The sequence below is a fragment of the Mobula hypostoma genome, chromosome 3, assembly GCF_963921235.1.
Source record: "Mobula hypostoma chromosome 3, sMobHyp1.1, whole genome shotgun sequence".
Lineage (NCBI taxonomy): Eukaryota > Metazoa > Chordata > Chondrichthyes > Myliobatiformes > Myliobatidae > Mobula > Mobula hypostoma.
The window spans coordinates 226134299-226153778 of NC_086099.1; the positions used below are offsets into that span (position 1 = coordinate 226134299).

Below are 19480 nucleotides of genomic sequence, written 5' to 3' on the forward strand. Positions count from 1 at the left end.
TCAATTGGACCACAGCAGAAAGGCAGCCATTTTTGTTTTAATAGAATTTTTCAGTCATACTGAAATACATGTACACAATTCTGTGTCGTTTCTTTCATTTGTGCCATCAAAATCATCGTCCGAAGTGTTATTTTAGTTGATAAAGGAGAAAGGTATCTGGGCAGTATTTTGTGTTAATATTCTGTAAAAGTTTATTCCTTCGCTTACTCATGGTATTTATGGTTTTTGGATGTTTTACTTTTAAGTCTAGCCTCATATCCATCTTGGGCACTAGCCTACAAAGTACCCAGGACATCTTTAGGGAGCAGTGTCTCAGAAAGGCAACGTCCATTATTAAAGACCTCCAGCACCCAGGGCATGCCCTTTTCTCACTATTACCATCAGGTAGGAGATACAGAAGCCTGAAGGCACACACTCAGCGATTCAGGAACAGCTTCTTCCCCTCTGCCATCTGATTCCTAAATGGACTTTGAAGCTTTGGACACTACCTCACTTTTTTAAATATACAGTATTTCTGTTTTTGCACATTTTTTTAAATAATCTATTCAATATACGTAGATTGATTTACTTGTTTATTTATTGTTTTATTTTTTATTATTATTATTTTTTCTCTCTGTGCTAGATTATGTATTGCATTGAACTACTGCTGCTAAGTTAACAAATTTCACGTCACATGCTGGTGATAATAAACCTGATTCTGATATATTCATAATTTTTTTAGAATGTGTGACTTAATTGTTATAAGTTTGCTGCATTAAGTACTTATGGTACATTTCAGTTTCTGTCCATTTTAATCTTATTCATTTGTATGTGTGTGCTGCCCAATAAAGCACCTGGAGCTTGGACACTATATCTTGACTCCTGTGTTCAACTGAGTGGAGTTTGACTTACTGCAGAATTGCGTACTTCCTACTTCACACACAAGGTGGGCAGTATAGCCTATACTGTACGATTTTCTTTGCTACCCATGCCAGACTTTGCTCCCCTTGGCCCTGCCCCTCTGTCTTCTCCCTGGCTACCTCACCCCTTGTGAGTGCTCCTGGTTCATGTCTTCCCACCTGAGCACGTTGCAGGTCCATGGGATTCAAGATTCAAGTTTATTTATCACACAGTGAAATGCATTGTTTGTGTTAACAGCTAGCTAACTCAAGGGTGTGCTGGGGGCAACCTGTAAGTGTTGCCACGCATTCCAGCCCTATTATAGCTATCCTACAATGTTCGGCAGAACAGCACAAAACACAAGTTACAAAACAGTAACAGCAAATCGAGCTTCATTCCTCCCTCCCAAACACAGACATACATAGTCCTTTAACCCCAGTACAGGCCTTCAGCCTTCAGTCGACTCTTGACTCCGGCCTTCAGTCTTCCCAACAGACTCTCAGGTTCGCAGACTTGCCTCTAGCCAATGGGTCTTGACTTCCGGGCTTCTAATTCGTCCTCGGGTTTCAATCCTTGGATATGCTGGTTTATTGACTACAGCTCAACATTTAACACGATCATCTCCACAAAATTTAAAATCAGCGAGCTCTAAGACCTACATTGACACCTAGATTTTTCTCACCGCAATGTTGAACTGATCACTGAACACAACTTATGGACTGGCTTTCAAGGACTCTACAACTCAAGTTCTCAGTATTATTTATTTATTTATCTATCTATCTATCGGGTTTATTATTGGAGACCCAAGAGAGTCTGCAAATGCTGGAAATCGGGATCCACACACACAAAATCTGCCTTCCTCCTTCTCTACATAAATGTACTTGAACTGTGAATATTCAATCTGCCTCTCTGACCTGTGAACTTTCCCTTTCAGCGGGTCTTGACTGCCGACTACTGTGAGGGCTGCAAAGTCACCAGCGCCAATGAAATCAAACAACAGGGTTTGACTGTGAAAGACGTAAGTGTGGCCTTTGTCCCACATGAGCAGCCTGCCGTGTTTCCTTCCAGTAGCTCAGGCACCTGTCCCCTTTGAATGTGACCTTAAGGTGACAGGTCCGTGAGGGAAGAGAGGATTGCAGCCCAGTGCCTGAGGGTCAGCTGAGGATCCGTTGAGATCCTGAAAGAATAACTTTGCTTTTCCCTGTCCAGTCATAAGGGACATGGATAGGGTGATTGCTTTCAGTCTCTTTTGCAGGGTTGGGAAATCGAGAAACAGCGCAGAGGTTTAAGGTAAGAGGGGATCCAGTAATCACAATGCCATTAGTTTCAATATAATTAAGGAGAAGGATAGGACTGGACCCAGGGTTGAGATTTTTGACTGGAGAAAGGCTAACTTTGAGGAGATGCGAAAGGATTTAGGAGGAGTGGATTGGGACAATTTGTTTTATGGGAAGGATGTAATAGAGAAATGGAAGTCCCTTAAAGGTGAAATGTTGAGGGTACAGAATCTTTACGTTCCTGTTAGGTTGAAAGGAAAGGTTAAAAGTTTGAGAGAGCCATGGTTTTCAAGAGATATTGGAAACTTGGTTCGGAAAAAGAGAGAGATCTACAATAAATATAGGCAGCTTGGAGTAAATGAGGTGCTCGAGGAATATAAAGAATGTAAAAAGAATCTTAAGAAAGAAATAAGAATAGCTAAAAGAAGATATGAGGTTGCTTTGGCAAGTAAGGTGAAAATAAATCCAAAGGGTTTCTACAGTTATATTAATAGCAAAAGGATAGTGAGGGATAAAATTGGTCCCTTAGAGAATCAAAGTGGACGGCTATGTGCAGCGCCAAAAGAGATGGGGGAGATTTTGAACAATTTCTTTTCTTTGGTAATCACTAAGAAGGATATTGAATTGTGTAAGGTAAGGGAAACAAGTAGGGGAGTTATGGAAACTATGATGATTAAAGAAGAGGAAGTATTGGCGCTTTTAAGGAATATAAAAGTGGATAAGTCTCCGGGTCCTGACAGGATATTCCCTAGCATCTTGAGGGAAGTTAGTGTGGAAATAGCAGGGGTTCTGACAGAAATATTTCAAATGTCATTAGAAATGGGGATGGTGCCGGAGGATTGGCATATTGCACATGTTGATCCTTGTTTAAAAAGGGCTCTAAGAGTAAACCTAGCAATTATCGGCCTGTGAGTTTGACGTCAGTGGTGGGTAAATTGATGGAAAGTATTCTTAGAGATGGTATATATAATTATCTGGATAGACAGGGTCTGATTAGGAATAGTCAACATGGATTTGTGTGTGGAAGGTCATGTTTGACAAATCTTATTGAATTTTTTGAAGAGGTTACTAGGAAAGTTGGCGAGGGTAAAGCGGTGGATGTGGTCTGTATGGACTTCAGTAAGGGCTTTGACAAGGTTCCACACGGAAGGTTAGAAAGGTTCAATCGTTAGGCATTAATATTGAAGTAGTAAAATGGATTCAGCAGTGGCTGGATGGGAGATGCCAGAGAGTAGTGATTGATAACTGTTTGTCAGATTGGAGGCCGGTGACTAGTGGTGTGCCTCAGGGATCTGTACTCAGTCCAATGTTGTTTGTCATATATATTAATGATCTGGATGATGGGGTGGTAAATTGGATGAGTAAGTATGCAGATGATACTAAGATAGGTGGAGTTGTGGATAATGAAGTAGGTTTTCAAAGCTTGCAGAGAGATTTAGGTCCGTTAGAAGAGTGGGCTGAAAGATGGCAGATGGAGTTTAATGCTGATAAGTGTGAGGTGCTACATTTTGGTAGGACTTACCAAAATAGGACATATATGGTAAATGGTAGGGCATTGAAGAATGCAGTAGAACAGATGGATCTAGGAATAATGGTGCATAGTTCCCTGAAGGTGGAATTTCATGTGGGTAGGGTGGTGAAGAAAGCATTTGGTATGCTGGCCTTTATAAATCAGAGCATTGAGTATAGGAGTTGGGATGTAACGTTGAAATTGTACAAGGCATTGGTAAGGCCAAACTTGGAGTATTGTGTACAGTTTTGGTCACCAAATTATAGGAAAGATGTCAACAAAATTGAGAGAGTACAGAGAAGATTTACAAGAACGTTACCTGGGTTTCATCACCTAAGTTACAGAGAAAGGTTGAACAAGTTGGGTCTTTATTCTTTGGAGCGTAGAAGGTTGAGGGGGGAATTGATAGAGGTGTTTAAAATTATGAGGGGGATTGATAGAGTTGATGTGGATAGGCTTTTTCCATTGAGAGTGGGGGAGATTCAAACAAGAGGACATGAGTTGAGAGTTAAAGGGCAAAAGTTTAGGGGTAACATGAGGGGGGACCTTCTTTACTCAGAGAATGGTAGCTGTGTGGAACGAGCTTCCAGCAGAAGTGGTTGAGGCAGGTCCGATGTTGTCGTTTAAAGTTAAATTGGATAGCTATATGGACAGGAAAGGAATGGAGGGTTATGGGTTGAGTGCAGGTTGGTGGGACTAGGTGAGAGTAAGAGTTCAGCACGGACTAGAAGCGCCGAGGTGGCCTGTTTCCGTGCTGTAATTGTTAGATGGTTATAGGGGAGAGATTTAATAGAATCAGAATCAGGTTTATTAGCACTGACTTGTGTCATGAAATTTGTTGTTTTGCAATAGCAGTACAGTGCAATATATAAAAATTACTATAAATTGCAATAAGAATATATCAAAAATTAATAGTGCAAAAAGAGAGCAAGTGTTTATGAACTGTTCAGAAATCTGATGATGGAGGGGAGAAGCTGTTTCTTAAGATGTTGAATATGTGATGAAGATGTCCTCGATGTTGGGGAAGCTAGTGTCCATGATGTAGCTGGCAGAGTCTACAACACTCTGCAGATTTCTCTGATCCTGTGATTTGGAGCCTTCATTCCCCACAGTGATGCAGGCAGTCAGAATGCTCTCCATGGTACATCTGTAGCAAATTGCTGAGTCTTTGGTGACGTGTAACCTCAAACTCTCAATGAGATGTAGCTGCCGCCATGCCTTCTTTGTTATTGCATCAATATGTTGGTCCCAGGGTAGATCTTGAGAGACTTCCACACACAAAGACTTGAAGCTGCTCACCCTTTCCGCCACTGACCCCTGGACAGGAGCAGCAGCAGTCAGCCACGTGGTTATGAGTGTACAGAGAGCAGAGCAGTGCACGTGCACGTCTGTGCTGATTGGCAGCTGGGAACTTGGGCATTTTTTTAACAAGCAGCCAGAGGAAGTGGTGGACGCAATATTAATTTCAACATTTGAAAGACAGTTGGACAGGTACATGGGATAGGAAGTGTTTATTTTATTTAGAAATGTATCTTTAAATAAATGCTGGCCAATGGAAGTAGCTTTGGATAGGTCAGCTTGGTCAGCATAGACCAGATGGTCCGAAGGACTTGTTTCTGTGCTGTGTCTAGTCCCTGGGGTTGATTATAGTTTCAGTATACTGAAGCATTGAGCACGTACTTGATGTGATTGACTTTTGGTCAGAACAGTATCTGGGCATATTTATTGTATTTAAAAAGCTTTTGCTTTGGTAGTTAATCGCAGAGTAATTACTCCATCCAAGTTTTGTTCAGATTCACTGTACGTTGAACATAGGAGACTACAGCACAGTACAGACCTTTCAGCCCATGATGTTGTGCCATCCTTTTAACCTACTCTGAAATCAATCTAACCTTTCCCACCCACAAAGTCCTCCATTTTTCTATCATCCTTGTGCCTATCACAGAGTTTATTAAATGTCCCTAATGTATCTGCCTCCAGCACCCCCAACATGCAACCACCAGTCTTTGTGTACAAAATACCTACCTCTGACATCCCCCCCCATACTTTCCTGCAATCACCTTAAAGTTATGCCCCCCCTCGTATTAACCATATAACCATATAACAATTACAGCACAGAAACAGGCCATCTAGACCCTTCTAGTCTGTGCCGAACTCTTACTCTCACCTAGTCCCACCGACCTGCACTCACCCCATAACCCTCCATTCCTTTCCTGTCCATATGGTTCTCCAATTTAACTTTAAATGACAACATCGAACCTGCTTCAACCACTTCTGCTGGAAGCTTATTCCACACAGCTACCACTCTCTGAGTAAAGAAGTTAGAAGTTCCCCCTCATGTTACCCCTAAACTTTTGCCCTTTAACTCTCAACTCATGTCCTCTTGTTTGAATCTCCCCCACTCTCAGTGGAAAAAGCCTATCCACGTTAACTCTATCTATCCCCCTCATAATTTTAAATACCTCTATCAAGTCCCCCCTCAACCTTCTACGTTCCAAAGAATAAAGACCCAATTTGTTCAACCTTTCTCTGTAACTTAGGTGATGAAACCCAAGTAACGTTCTCGTAAATCTTCTCTGTACTCTCTCAATTTTGTTGACATCTTTCCTATAATTTGGTGACCAAAACTGTACACAATACTCCAAATTTGGCCTCACCAATGCCTTGTACAATTTCAACATTACATCTCAACTCCTATACTCAATGCTCTGATTTATAAAGGCTAGCATACCAAAACCTTTCTTCACCACCCTATCCACATGAGATTCCACCTTCAGGGAACTATGCACCATTATTCCTAGATCCCTCTACTCTACTGCATTCTTCAATGCCCTACCATTTACCATGTATGTCCTATTTTGATTAGTCCTACCAAAAAGTAACACCTCACGTTTATCAGCATTAAACTCCATCTGCCATCTTTCAGCCCACTCTTCTAACCGTCCTAAATCTCTCTGCAAGCTTTGAAAACCTACTTCATTATCCACAACTCCACCTATCTTAGTATCATCTGCATACTTACTCATCCAATTTACCACCCCATCATCCAGATCATTAATGTATATGACAAATAACATTGGACCCAGTACAGATCCCTGAGGCAGACCACTAGTCACCGACCTCCAATCTGATGAACAGTTATCAACCACTACTCTCTGGCGTCTCCCATCCAGCCACTGCTGAATCCATTTTACTACTTCAATATTAATACCTAACGATTGAACCTTCCTAACCAACCTTTCGTGTGGGACCTTGTCAAAGGCCTTACTGAAGTCCCATATAGACAATGTTCACTGCTTTACTCTCATCAACTTTCCGAGTAACCTCTTCAAAAAATCCAATAAGATTCGTCAAACAGGACCTTCCACACACAAATCCATGTTGACTGTTCCTAATCAGACCCTGTCTATCCAGATAATTATATATACCATCTCTAAGAATACTTTCCATCAATATTAGCCATTTCCACTCTGGGAAAAATTTGCTGGCTGCCCACTGTATCTATGTCTCTTATCCTGTACACCTCCATCAAGTCACAGCTTATTCTCCTACACTCCAAAGAGCAAAGCCCTAGCTCACTCAATCTTTGCTTGTAAGACATCCTCTCCAGTGCAGGAAGCATCCTGGCAAATCTCCTCTGCACCTTTTTTTAAAGCTTCCATATCTTGCTTATAATGAGGTGACCAGAACTGACACAGTACTCCTAATTGTAGTTTAACCAGAGTTTTATAAAGTTGCAACTTTATCCTGTGTCTCTTGAACTCAATCCCGTGACAATTAAGGCCAGCACAGGCCTACTTAAACCCCCCTATCAACTTGCACGACAACTTTGAGGGATCAATGGACGTGCAACCCAAGATCCTTCTGTACGTCTACACATTATCTTTGTTGTTTTGATGTCCTGTATCAGACCGATTGTGTGATGAATCGATAGGGCCTCCTATGTGCAGGAGGCACTCTCTTGACTGCCTCCTGGTGATGAGCTGTGGAGCATGCAAATCGTGGTTTTTGGACAGGAGGCATCTCATCTTGGATTCCAACACTTGGATAAGCATTGCTTCTTCGAATTTGCTCGGGAGAATATCTTTGTATTTGCATTCTTGTGTGTTAGGTTCAGTCTGTAATGAAATCATCTGTGTTCGTGCTGGGGTGTGCTGCAGCTGTGAGAACCTGAAGTGATCAAATTTCACAACCTGTGCCAGTGATAAAGCTGGTTCTGAGCCTGAAACACATCGCCCTGCATCCCCTAAGTGTTGTCCAGGGCTCCAAGCACATCGGTAAGTTCAGATTTGTTCTGCAGGTGCAGAGCAGCAAAGTATTTCTGCCCAAGTTCTCCCAAGTGCATGTGGAGTAGTCTGAGTTTCAGTGCAACACACACAAAATGCTGGAGGAACTCCAACAGGCCAGGCAGCATCTGTGGAAAAGAGTACAGTCAACGTTTCGGGCCGAGACCCTTTGGCAGGACTGGGGAAAAAGATGAGGTCAGAATACGAAGGGGACGAGAGGGGAGGAAGAAGTACAAGGTGGTAGGTGATAGATGAAACCAGGAGAGGGTGAGGAGGGTGAAGTAAAGAGCTAGGAAGTTGACTGGTGAAAGAGATAAAGGGCTGGAGGATGGGGAATCTGACAGGAGAGGGTAGAAGACCATGGAAGAAAGGGAAGGAGGTGGAGTACCAGAGGGAGGTAATGGCCAGGTAAGGAGATGAGATGAGGTGAGAAAGGGAAACCGGAATGGGAATTGGTGAAGGGAGTGGGCAGTTACCAGAAATTTGAGAAATTGACGTTCATGCCATCAGGATGTAAGGATGTAAGGTGTTGCTCCTCCAATCTTAAGTGTGGCCTCATTGGACTTCAGAGGAGCCATGGACTGACATGTGGGAGTGGGAAGTAGAATGGAAATGGGTGGCTTCCGGGAAATCCAGTATTTTTTTTGGCAGAAGGAGTGCAGGTGCTCAGCGAAGCGGTCTTCCAATCTACATCGTTTCTCACTGATATACAGGAGGCCACACCAGGAGCACCAGATACAAGAGGCAGCCGTAGTTAAAACCATCCACTGTTGGTCCGACCAATCAGTCTCCATGCTACAGGTCTGCTTTGATGATGTCAATTGGAATGTCTTTCGTGATGAGGATGTCTCCGAGATCACGAGCTTCATCCGGAAGTGCATCGAGGATGTTGTCCCCCCAAAAATCGGTCGGGGTCTATCCACATCGAAACCCTGGATCAACAGTTCTGTGCGATCAGTGCTAACCGTGCGAGACAGAGCTTACGTTGCCGGTGACCGACAGGAACACAAGAAATGCAGCTTCGATCTGTGCAAGGTCATCAAGGCAGTGAAATGACAATACAGGGACAAGATCCAAACATAACTCTCCACCAACAACATATGCAGCTTATGGCAAGGTCTGCACACCATCGCAGACTTCAATACTAAACGAAGTGGTGCTGTCAACATCGCTGCCTCTCTCCCAGATGAACTAAATCTTTTTTACACTTCATTCGATGTCGCCAACACTGAGCCCCCGAGGAGAGCCGTTGATGCAACCTGCACTTTGGTCGTCTCTGAGGCTGAATTATACAGGTGTTTCCAATGAGCGGACAGCCACAAGGCTGCTGGATCGGACAGCGTCCCAGGGTGGGTACTCAGGATGTGTACAGCACAACTGGCAGGTGTGTTTACAGATATTTTTAATCTCTCCCTCTCCTAGTGTAGAGTGCCTTCCTGCTTCAAAATATCCACCAGTGTTCCTGTACCTAAAAAGACCAAGGTAACATGTCTGAATGACTGGCGTCCTGTCGCACTCACCTCAATAGTAAGCAATTGCGTTGAGAGGTTGGTCAAAGGCAATACCTGCAGCATGCTACCGCCCACACTGGACCCCTACAATTCGCCTACTAACACAACCGATCGACTGATGACACAATGGCCACAGCTCTACACACCGTTCTTACACACCTGGAGAGGAGGGGTGCTTGTGTGAGAATGCTGTTCAGCATTCAACACTGTAATTCCCTCCAAGCTGGACAAGAAGCTCAGAGACCTCGGCCTTCACCCTGCCTTGTGTAGCTGGATCCTGGACTTCCTGTCAGATCGCCAGCAGGTGGTAAGAGTGGGATCCCTCACCTCTGCCCCTCTGACCCTCAACACAGGTGCCCCTCAGGGCTGTGTCCTAAGCCCCCTCCTTTACTCTCTGTATACCCAAGACTGTGTTGCTACCCACTGCTCCAATCTGCTAATTAAATCTGCAGATGATACTACATTGATTGGCCTCATCTCAAATAATAATGAGGCAGCCTACAGAGAAGAAGTCATCACCCTGACACAGTGGTATCAAGAAAACAAACTTTCCCTCAATGTCATAAAAACAAAGGAGCTGGTTGTGGATTACAGGAAGAACGGAGACAGGCTCACCCTATTGACATCAACAGATCTGGGGTTGAGAGGGTAAACAGCATCAAGTTCCTCGATATACACATCACTGAGAATCTCACGTGGTCTGTACATACCGGCTGTGTGGTGAAAAAGGCACAATAGCGCCTCCTTCACCTCAGATGGTTGAAGAAGATTGGTATGGGCCTCCAGATCCTAAGAACTTTCTATAGGGGCACAATTGAGAGCATCCTGACTGGCTGCATCACTGCCTGGTATGGGAACTCTACCTCCCTTAATCACAGGACTCTGCAGAGAGTGGTGTGGACAGCCCAGCGCATCTGTAGCTGTGAACTTCCCACTACTCAGGACATTTACAGAGACAGGTGTGTAAACAGGGCCCGAAGGAACATTGGGGACCCGAGTCACTCCAACCACAAACTGTTCCAGCTGCTACCATCTGGGAAATAGTACCACAGCATTAAAGCTAGGACTAACAGGCTCCGGGACAGTTTCTTCCACGATGCCATAAGACTGATTAATTCACACTGACACAATTGTATTTCTAAGCTATATTGACTGTTCTATTGTATATCTTACTGTACATACTACTTATCACAAATTACTATAAATTGAACATTGCACTTTTAGACAGAGACGTAACATAAAGATTTTTAACTCCTCGTATATGTGAAGGATGTAAGAAATAAAGTCAATTCAAGTTGATACAGTAGATGACCCCAACAGACTTTTAGGTGACATGTGGTCTCACCTGCAAGGATTGTTTGGGGCCCGAACGGTAGTGAGGGAAGACGTGTAGGGGCAATCGTGGCACTTGTTCTGCTTGCAAAGTTAAGTACCAGGAGAGAGATCATTGGGGAGGGACAAGTGGACAAGGGAGTCACATTTGGATCGATCCCTGTGAAAAGCGGAAAGTGGAGGGGAGGAAGAGAGTTCCAGAACTAATGAGGTGTTCTCCTTCAAAGAAGGAAGGAAGGCCCTTTTCTTTGAAGGAGGAGGACACCTCATTAGATCTGGAGTGAAAAGCCTCATCCTGAGAGCAGATGCAGCAGAGACAGAGCAACTGAGAGAAGGGGATGACATTTTTACAAGTGATAGGATGGGAGAGGTATAGTCCAGATAGCTGTGAAAATCAGTGGGTTTCTAAAAGATAGGCTGTCCAGAGATAGAAACAGAGAGATTGAGAAAGGGGAGGGAGGTATTGGAAATGGGCCAAATAAATTTGAGGGCAGAATGGAAGTTGGAGGCAAAGTTAATGAAGTCATCGAGCTCAGCTGGGTGCAGGAAGCAGCACCAGTACAGTTGGAAGAGTTGGGGAATAGTACCGGTTAGGCTTGGAACATTTACTGTTCTGTGTAGCCGACAAAAAGGCAGGCATAGCTGGGACCCGTGTGAGTGCCCATGGCTACACTTTTGGTTTGAAAGAAGTGGGAGGAGCTAAAGGAGAAGTGAGGAGCATTGAGAGTGAGACCAGTTCCGCCAGACCTCGGAGGAGAGTGGTGTTTGAGGGAAACTAGTTGGATCTGTTGTCAAGAAAGAAGCAGAGAGCTTTAAGGCCCTCCTGTTAGGGGATGGAGGTGTATAGGGGCTGGACAATGAGACGATCTGGACCATGGAACTTGAAGTGATTGAAAAGATCAAGAATTGTGAATTGTCACAGATGTAGATTCTAAGGACTGAACTAGGGGAGGAAAAATGGAGTTGAGGTATCCAGATGTAAGATTGGTGGAGCAGGAACAAGCAGAAATATTGGGTCTACCTGGACAGGTAGGCTTATGGATCTTGGGCAGGAGCTAGAAAAGGGAGGTGTGGGGTAAGGGAACTATGAGTTTGATGGCAGTGGATGGGAGATCGGTGATGGTGTGGGAGACAATGGTTGGTGCTCCTTAGTGGAGTCCTGGTCGAGGGGTAAATAAGAAGTGTTACAAACATGAGAAGATCTGCATGTACTGGAAATCTAAGGCAACACACACAAAATGCTGGAGGAACTCAGCAGGCCAGGCAGCATCTGTGGAAAGGAATAAACAGTCAGCATTTCAGGCACAAACACGAGAAGATGCTGGAAATCTCAGGCAACACAGACAAAATGCTGTAAATTTCAATGCTTCCACCAGTTTTGCTGCTGATGTTATAATTGGTAAGAGTTCGATTCAGTCCAGGAAAGTTTTCTTTCATTGCAGCCAAGCTCCAGAATCAGGATTGGGTGTAATATCATTGGAAATGTTGTGAAATTTGTTGACTTTGCAGCACCAGTACAATCCAATATGTAATGATAGAAAAAATTACAGTAAGTGTAATATATATAAAATAGTTAAATTAACTAAGTAGTGCAAAAATAGAAATTAAAAAAAGTAGTGAGTTAGTGTTCATGGGTTCAATGTCCATTTAAGAATCAGATGGCAGAGGGGAAGAAGCTGTTCCTGAATCGCTGAGTGACTTCAGGCTTCTGTACCTCCTACCTGATGGTAACCGTGAGAACTCCCCATCCTGGGTGATGGGGTCCTTAATAATGGAGTCCGCCTTTTTGAAGCATCACTCCTTGAAGATGTCCTGGATACGGTGGAGGCTGGTGCCCATGATGGAGCTGACTAAGTTTACAACTCTCTGCAGCTTATTTTGATTCCGTGCAGTGGCCCCCGCCATGCCAGATGGTGCTGCAGCCAGTTGGAATGCCTTTCACAATACATCTGTAGAAATTTGTGAATGTTTTTGGTGACGTACCAAATCTCACAGTCCTAATGAAGTATAGCCGCTGTCTTGCCTTCTTTGTAGCTGCATCGATATGTTGGGTCCAAGTTAGCTCCTCAGAGATGGCGACACCCAGGAATATGAAATTGCTCGCTCTCTTCACTCTGATTCCTCTAAGGACTGGTGTGTGTTCTCTGGTTTTTCCCTTTCTCAGGTCCACAATCAGTCTTTGGTCTTGCTGCCGTTGAGTGCAAGGTTGTTGCTGTGACACCGCTCAACTAGCTGGTATATTTCGCTCTTGTACGCCTTCTTGTCACCATCTGAAATTTTGCCAACAATGATTATATTGTCAGTGAATTTATGGGTGCCATTTGAGCTGTGCGTAGCCACACAGTCACGGGTGTAGAGAGAGAGAGAGTTAAGCGCGTATCCCTGAGGTACGCCAGTGCTGATCATCAGTGAAGTGGAGATGTTGTTTCTGATTGGTACAGATTGTGGTATATCAGTTAAGAAGCTGAGGATCCTGTTGCAGAGGGAGGTACTGAGGTCCAGGTTCTGGAGCTTTTTGATCAGGACTGTAGGAATGAAGGTGTTAAATGCTGAGCTATAATCAATGAACAGCGTCCTGACATAGGTGTTTGTATTGTCCAGGTGATCCAAGGCCGTGTGAAGAGCCAATGAGATGGCGTCTGCTGTGGACCCATTGTGGCGATAAGCAAATTGTGGTGGGTCCAGGTCCTTGCTGAGACCAGGGTTAATTCTAGCCGTGACCAACCTTTGAAAGATAGAGTCCAATGCTTGTTTTTGCCATAGCTGAAGTCCGAAATGGATTGAATGCTTGAAGTAGAGTGGCTATCTTATTTTGATCCTTGATGCCAAAACGTTACATATACGCAGAGCACGAACGACAATGGAGTGGTATGATTAAACGTTTTTACTGAATCGCATTAGTAATGGTACACGCTGGGCAGCTTACAGTGTGGGAGCGACGAAGTGGGCCCACCAAGATGAAAAACACACGCATTCAAAGGCCCATGCCCAAAAGAGAGTACCTCCCAATCATAGGAGGCCCAATCGATTCGCCACACAATCAGTCTGATATGGCAGTTTCCAAGGTAAACAGATCAGATCTGAACATGGTTTCCCAGCTGTGGTCTCACTATGCCCTCTGGTACAACACTGTGAACACCTTTTTCACATAGAGCGTAGTAGAAGATTGTAAGAGTACAGAGAAAATTTACATGGATGCTGCTGGGACTCGAGGACCTGAGTTATAGGGAAAGGTTGAATAGGAAAGGACCTTATTTTTTGGAGTTTAGGAGATTGGGGTGGGGGGAGATCTGATAGAGGTGTACAAAAACTATGAGGGTATAGATAAGGTAAATGAATGCAGGATTTTTATCACTGAGCTTATGTGAGTCAAGGGTTAAGGGTGAAAGTTGAAATATTTACGGGAACATGAGGGGAAACTACTTCACTCAGAGGGTAGTGGGAGTGTGGAACAAACTGCTAGCAGGTGGTGGTTGAGGGTTTGATTGCAACATTGAAGAGATGTTTGGATAAGTCTATGGATGAGTGGCGTAGGGAGGGCTTTGGCCCAGCTGCTGGCCAATGGGAGTAGACAGAATAACTGTTCGACATTGACTAGGTGGGCTAAAGGGCCTGTTTCTGTGCTGTGGTGCTCTCTGACTGTATGATCCAGGCAAATGTCCTGTCACACTTTCAAGGGCCACTGGATACGTTGATGGAGAAAGGACTTATTTGAAACCAGGTGCTTTTAATGATACAGGGAGAGTTTCTTGGGCAGCTAGGGCTGTTTAAAAAATGCTTGTCCTTTCAATATTCAGAGTGTGACACCAGATCCTGTATAGTGCACACCAGTACATGGTAGGTTGTGTTGCAGCTTTGAGTGTAGAACCACAAACTGACCGGCTCTCTCTTTTCCTCCTCTCCATCCTCAGGTTGCAGACAAACTGGTGAGGACGTTTGCAGAGCAGATATTTTACACCGGCTTCATCCACGCTGACCCCCACCCTGGGAATGGTAGGTCCTCGGCTACGGGAGAAGGCAACCTCGCTCAGGTTTGAATGAGTGCCCTCTTCAAGGGGCAGATCCCACGTGGAGATATCGGTGGAAAGGGGAAAGCATTGTTGGTGCAGTGTTGTTTCCCCCCCCCCCCTCAAACATCACAGTAAATTCAAGAAAAAAAAAGTTAGCTCTCACGGAACTCATAAACTAGCCCAAAAAAGTTGACATGTGGAATCTGAGCCTGTACTCGATGGAGTTCAGAAGAATAAGATGGGATCTCATTAAAGCCTGTCAAATATTGAAACTTCCTAGATAGAGTGGATGTGGAGATGATGTTTTCTAAAGTGGAGGAATCTAGGACCAGAGGGCACAGCCTCAGAATACAAGGATGCCCCTTTAGAACAGAGATGAGGAAGAATTTCTTTAGCCATTGGATAATGGATCTGTGAAATTAATTGCCAGGTGGTTGTGGAGACCATGGTATATTTAAAGGGGAGGTTTATAGATTGATTAGTAAGGGTGCCAAAGATTACGGGAGAAGGTAGGAGAATGGGGTTGCGAGGGATAATAAAACAGCCATGATGGAATGGCAGCCATGACTCAATGGGCTGAATGGCCTAATTCTGCTCCTAGGTCTAAGGTCTTATATTATTAAAGATTTTTATAGTCGACAACAGGACATTGATAGGATGGTTGAGAAATGGCAGATGTGATTTGTTTGGAAGGTCGAACTTGAAGGCAGAATACTGGGTTAATGGCAGGACAGTGTGGAGGAACAGAGAGATTTTGGGTCCATGTCAATAGATCCCTCAAAGTTGCCGTGCAAGTTGATAGGGTGGTTATGAAGGCCTATGGTGTGTTTGCCTTCATTCTCTTCCCGTGTCTTTTGGTGTTAATAGAATGAAATATTTACTCATATGGAATTTATATAAAACAGAATATATACAGAGACAGTGCTAGTGACGCAGATTCAATTCCTGTGGTTGTCTGTAAGGAGTTTGATCGTTCTCCTTGTGGCCACGTAGGTTTCTTCTGGGTGTTCCAGTTTCTCCGACGTTCCAAAAACATACTGGTTGGTAGGTTAATTGTCACATGGATGTCATTGGGCGGTGAGGCCTCATTGGGTCAGAAGGGCCTGCTATCGTGCTGTAACTTTGAAGAAAATAAAATAAACTGGACTTGGAGGCAGGAGGCCACTTAATAGAATTAATCTGGAAACCGACAGAGCAATGGTTGTATAATGATACTTGATCAAACAAGGTAGCATCTATTTCTAGTTAATTAATTGCTCAGCACAATGCAATCAGAATTCCTTTGCCTCTAGGTTGTGTAGCTGTGGGGGCCATTATTAAGAGAAAAAGCTTCCTGTAGCAGCGCATTTCCGTATCTAACATAGGTTTCAGCAAGAAGAAGGGTAAATTGTGCAAAATACTTTGCACAGTTAAAATTAGACTAAGAGATATTGCAAAAAAATAACCACAAAGCTAGTGAGAGTGGAAGATTTTAAGGGGAACATGGAGAGAGAAAGGCAGAGAGACTGAGGGTTTATGGAGGAAATTCCAAAACTGATGGTAATAGATTCAAATTCAATTGTTTATCACATGTACAGTGGCATGCAAAAGTTTGGGCACCCCAGGTCAAAATTTCTGTTACTGTGAATAGTTAAGTGAGTAGAAGATGAACTGATCTCCAAAAGTCATAAAGTTAAAGATGAAACATTCTTTTCAACATTTTAAGCAAGATTAGTGTGTTATTTTTGTTTTGTACAATTTTAGAGTGAAAAAAAGGAAAGGAGCACCATGCAAAAGTTTGGGCAGCCCAAGAGATTTGAGCTCTCAGATAACTTTTACCAAGGTCTCAGACCTTAATTAGCTTGTTAGGGCTATGGCTTGTTCACAATCATCGTTAGGAAGGGCCAGGTGAGGGCCAGCTGGTGGCGCAATGACATCAGCGCTGGACTCCGGAACAAAGGTTCCCTGGTTCGAATCTAGTCAGAGCCGCTCCCAAATACGCTTTCCATCCGTGCCGAGTTGAGTTCGAGATTGCAACTCGACCTCGTAAAATAAAGGGAAAAATACTGTGAAATGTCTGTGTGAGGAGTGGTGCGCTACACAGTCCCTCTCTCGCTCTGTGCCTTGTAAAGGCATGGAAAAGACATCGTCCTGCCAACGTTGCACACGCACGCACGCACACGCCAAGAAAAAAAGGAAAGGCCAGGTGATGCAAATTTCAAAGCTTTATAAATACCCTGACTCCTCAAACCTTGTCTCAACAAACAGTACCCATGGGCTCCTCTAAGCAGCTGCCTAGCACTCTGAAAATTAAAATAACGGGTTCCAACAAAGCAGGAGGAGGCTATAAGAAGATAGCCAAAGTGTTTCCACGTAGCCGTTTCCTTAGTTCGTAATATAATTAAGAAATGGCAGTTAACAGGAACGGTGGAGGTCAAGTTGAGATCTGGAAGGCCAAGAAAACTTTCCGAGAGAACTGCTCACAGGACTGCTAGAAAGGCAAATGAAAACCCCCGTTTGACTGCAAAAGACCTTCAGGAAGATTTAGCAGACTCTGGAGTGGTGGTGCACTGTTCTACTGTGCAGCAACACGTGCACAAATATGACCTTCATGGAAGACTCATCAGAAGAAAACCTTTCCTGCATCCTCACCACAAAATTCAGTGTCAGAAGTTTGCAAAGGAACACCGTAACAACTCTGATGCATTTTGGAAACAAGTCCTGTGGACTGATGAAGCTAAAATAGAACTTACTGGCCGCAATGAGCAAAGGTGTGTTTGGAGAAAAAAGGGTGCAGAATTTCATGAAAAGAACACCTCTCCAACTGTTAAGCACGGGGGTGGATCGATCATGCTTTGGGCTTGTGTTGCAGCCAGTGGCAAGGGGAACATTTCACTGGTAGAGGGAAGAATGAATTCAATTAAATACCAGCAAATTCTGAAAGCAAACATCACACCGTCTGTATATAAAAAAGGTGAAGATGGAAAGAGGATGGCTTTTACAACAGGATAATGATCCTAAACACACCTCAAAATCCACAATGGACTACCTCAAAAGGCGCAAGCTGAAGGTTTTGCCATGGCCCTCACAGTCCCCCGACCTAAACATCATCGAGAATCTGTGGATAGACCTTAAAAGAGCAGTGCATGCAAGATGACCCAAGAATCTCACAGAACTAGAAGCCTTTTGCAAGGAAGAATGGCCCAAACAAGAATTGAAAGACTCTTACCTAGCTACAGAAAGTGTTTACAAGCTGAGACACTTGCCAAAGGGGGTGTTACTAAGTACTACCATGCAGGGTGCCCAAACTTTTGCTTTGGGCCCTTTTCCTTTTTTGTTATTTTGAAACTGTAAAAGATGAAAATAAAAGAAGTAATCTTGCTTAAAATATTAAAGAAATGTGTCATCTTTAACTTTATGCCTTTTGGAAATCGGGTCATCTTTTACTCGCTTAGCTATTCACAGTAACAGAAATTTTGACCGAGGTGCCCACACCTTTGTATGCCACTGTATATGGAAACATACAGTGAAATGTGATAACAAGCCAACACAACCTAAGGATGTGCTGAGGGCAGCCTGTAAAATTTGCCACACAATTTGGCGCCAACGTTACATGCCCACCATGTTCAGTAGAACAACATAAGTACAACAACAGCCGCAAAACAAGCCCTTTTCCAACCCACCCATCTACACATACAGACAGGCCTCCATCCCCAGGACAGGCTGCCTTCGGGTCTCTGAGCTCCAAATTGGTAACTCCTCCAATGGGCTCTGAAGGTTGAAATCACAAGAGATTCTATAGATGCTGGAAATCCAGAGCAACACACGCAAGATGCTGGGGGAGCTGAGAGCTCAGCAAGTCGGGCAGCATCTGTGCAAATGAATAAACAGTCAACATTTTAGCCCGAGACCCTTCATCGGGAGTGGAAAGGAAGGGGGAAAGTGCCAGAGAGAGGGGAAGGAGGACAAGCTAAAAGATGATAGGTGAAGGGGGGAGGGGGTTGAAGTTAGAATCTGGGAGGTGATAGTTGGAAAAGGTAAAGGGCAGAGGAAGAAGGAATCAGATGGGGAGGAGTGGACCATGGGAGAAAGGGAAGGAGGAGGGCCACCAGAGGGAGGTGATGGGCAGGTGAGGAGGAGAGTTAAGAGTGAGGAATTGAAGAAAGGGGGTGGGGAGGGAAATTACCGCAAATTGGAGAAATCAATGTTCATGCCATCAAGTTGGAGGCTGCCTGAGATGTCGCTTCTTCAGTCTGAGAGTGGCCTTCAGTTTCTTATTCAGGTAGACACATTTTAGCTCAAGGCCAGAATAGAAAGGATAAAGAACTCTTGAGTCTTAATTTGGAGGAGATTATAAAAATGAGGAAGAGGAATCTTAAATTTAAACCCTAATCACTACAGTTTAGCAACACCATAATCAATTTGCACTAAAATTGGCATTTTGTTGTAATTGTGCTCTTTCTTGTAAAAATTGTGTATAGAGCAGAGAACAGCACAGCACACTACCTGCCCTTTGATCCATGTGTTGCACTGAACCAGATAAATTTAGCAATCAAATGGCCAACTAAACTAATCCCTTCGACCTTCACAATGTCCATATCTTTGCATTTCATTCACATGCATGTTCCTATCTAAATGTCTCTTAAATGTCCCTAATGCACCTGCCTTTACCACCACCTAAGGCAGCACATTCCAG

General features: G+C 43.9%; 1 protein-coding gene across 3 annotated transcripts in view; it reads left to right on the plus strand.

The window, feature by feature from the left end:
* adck5 (aarF domain containing kinase 5) overlaps positions 1 to 19480 on the plus strand; it is a 126102-nt gene that overhangs the window by 66380 nt on the left and 40242 nt on the right. For 2 of the 3 annotated variants that reach the window (XM_063044657.1, XM_063044656.1), the window contains exons 9-10: positions 1814 to 1897; positions 14707 to 14788. In XM_063044657.1, the coding sequence (XP_062900727.1) occupies positions 1814 to 1897; positions 14707 to 14788 (166 nt within the window). The remainder of the gene's footprint in view (positions 1 to 1813; positions 1898 to 14706; positions 14789 to 19480) is intronic. The other variant, XM_063044658.1, reaches the window with a different exon arrangement.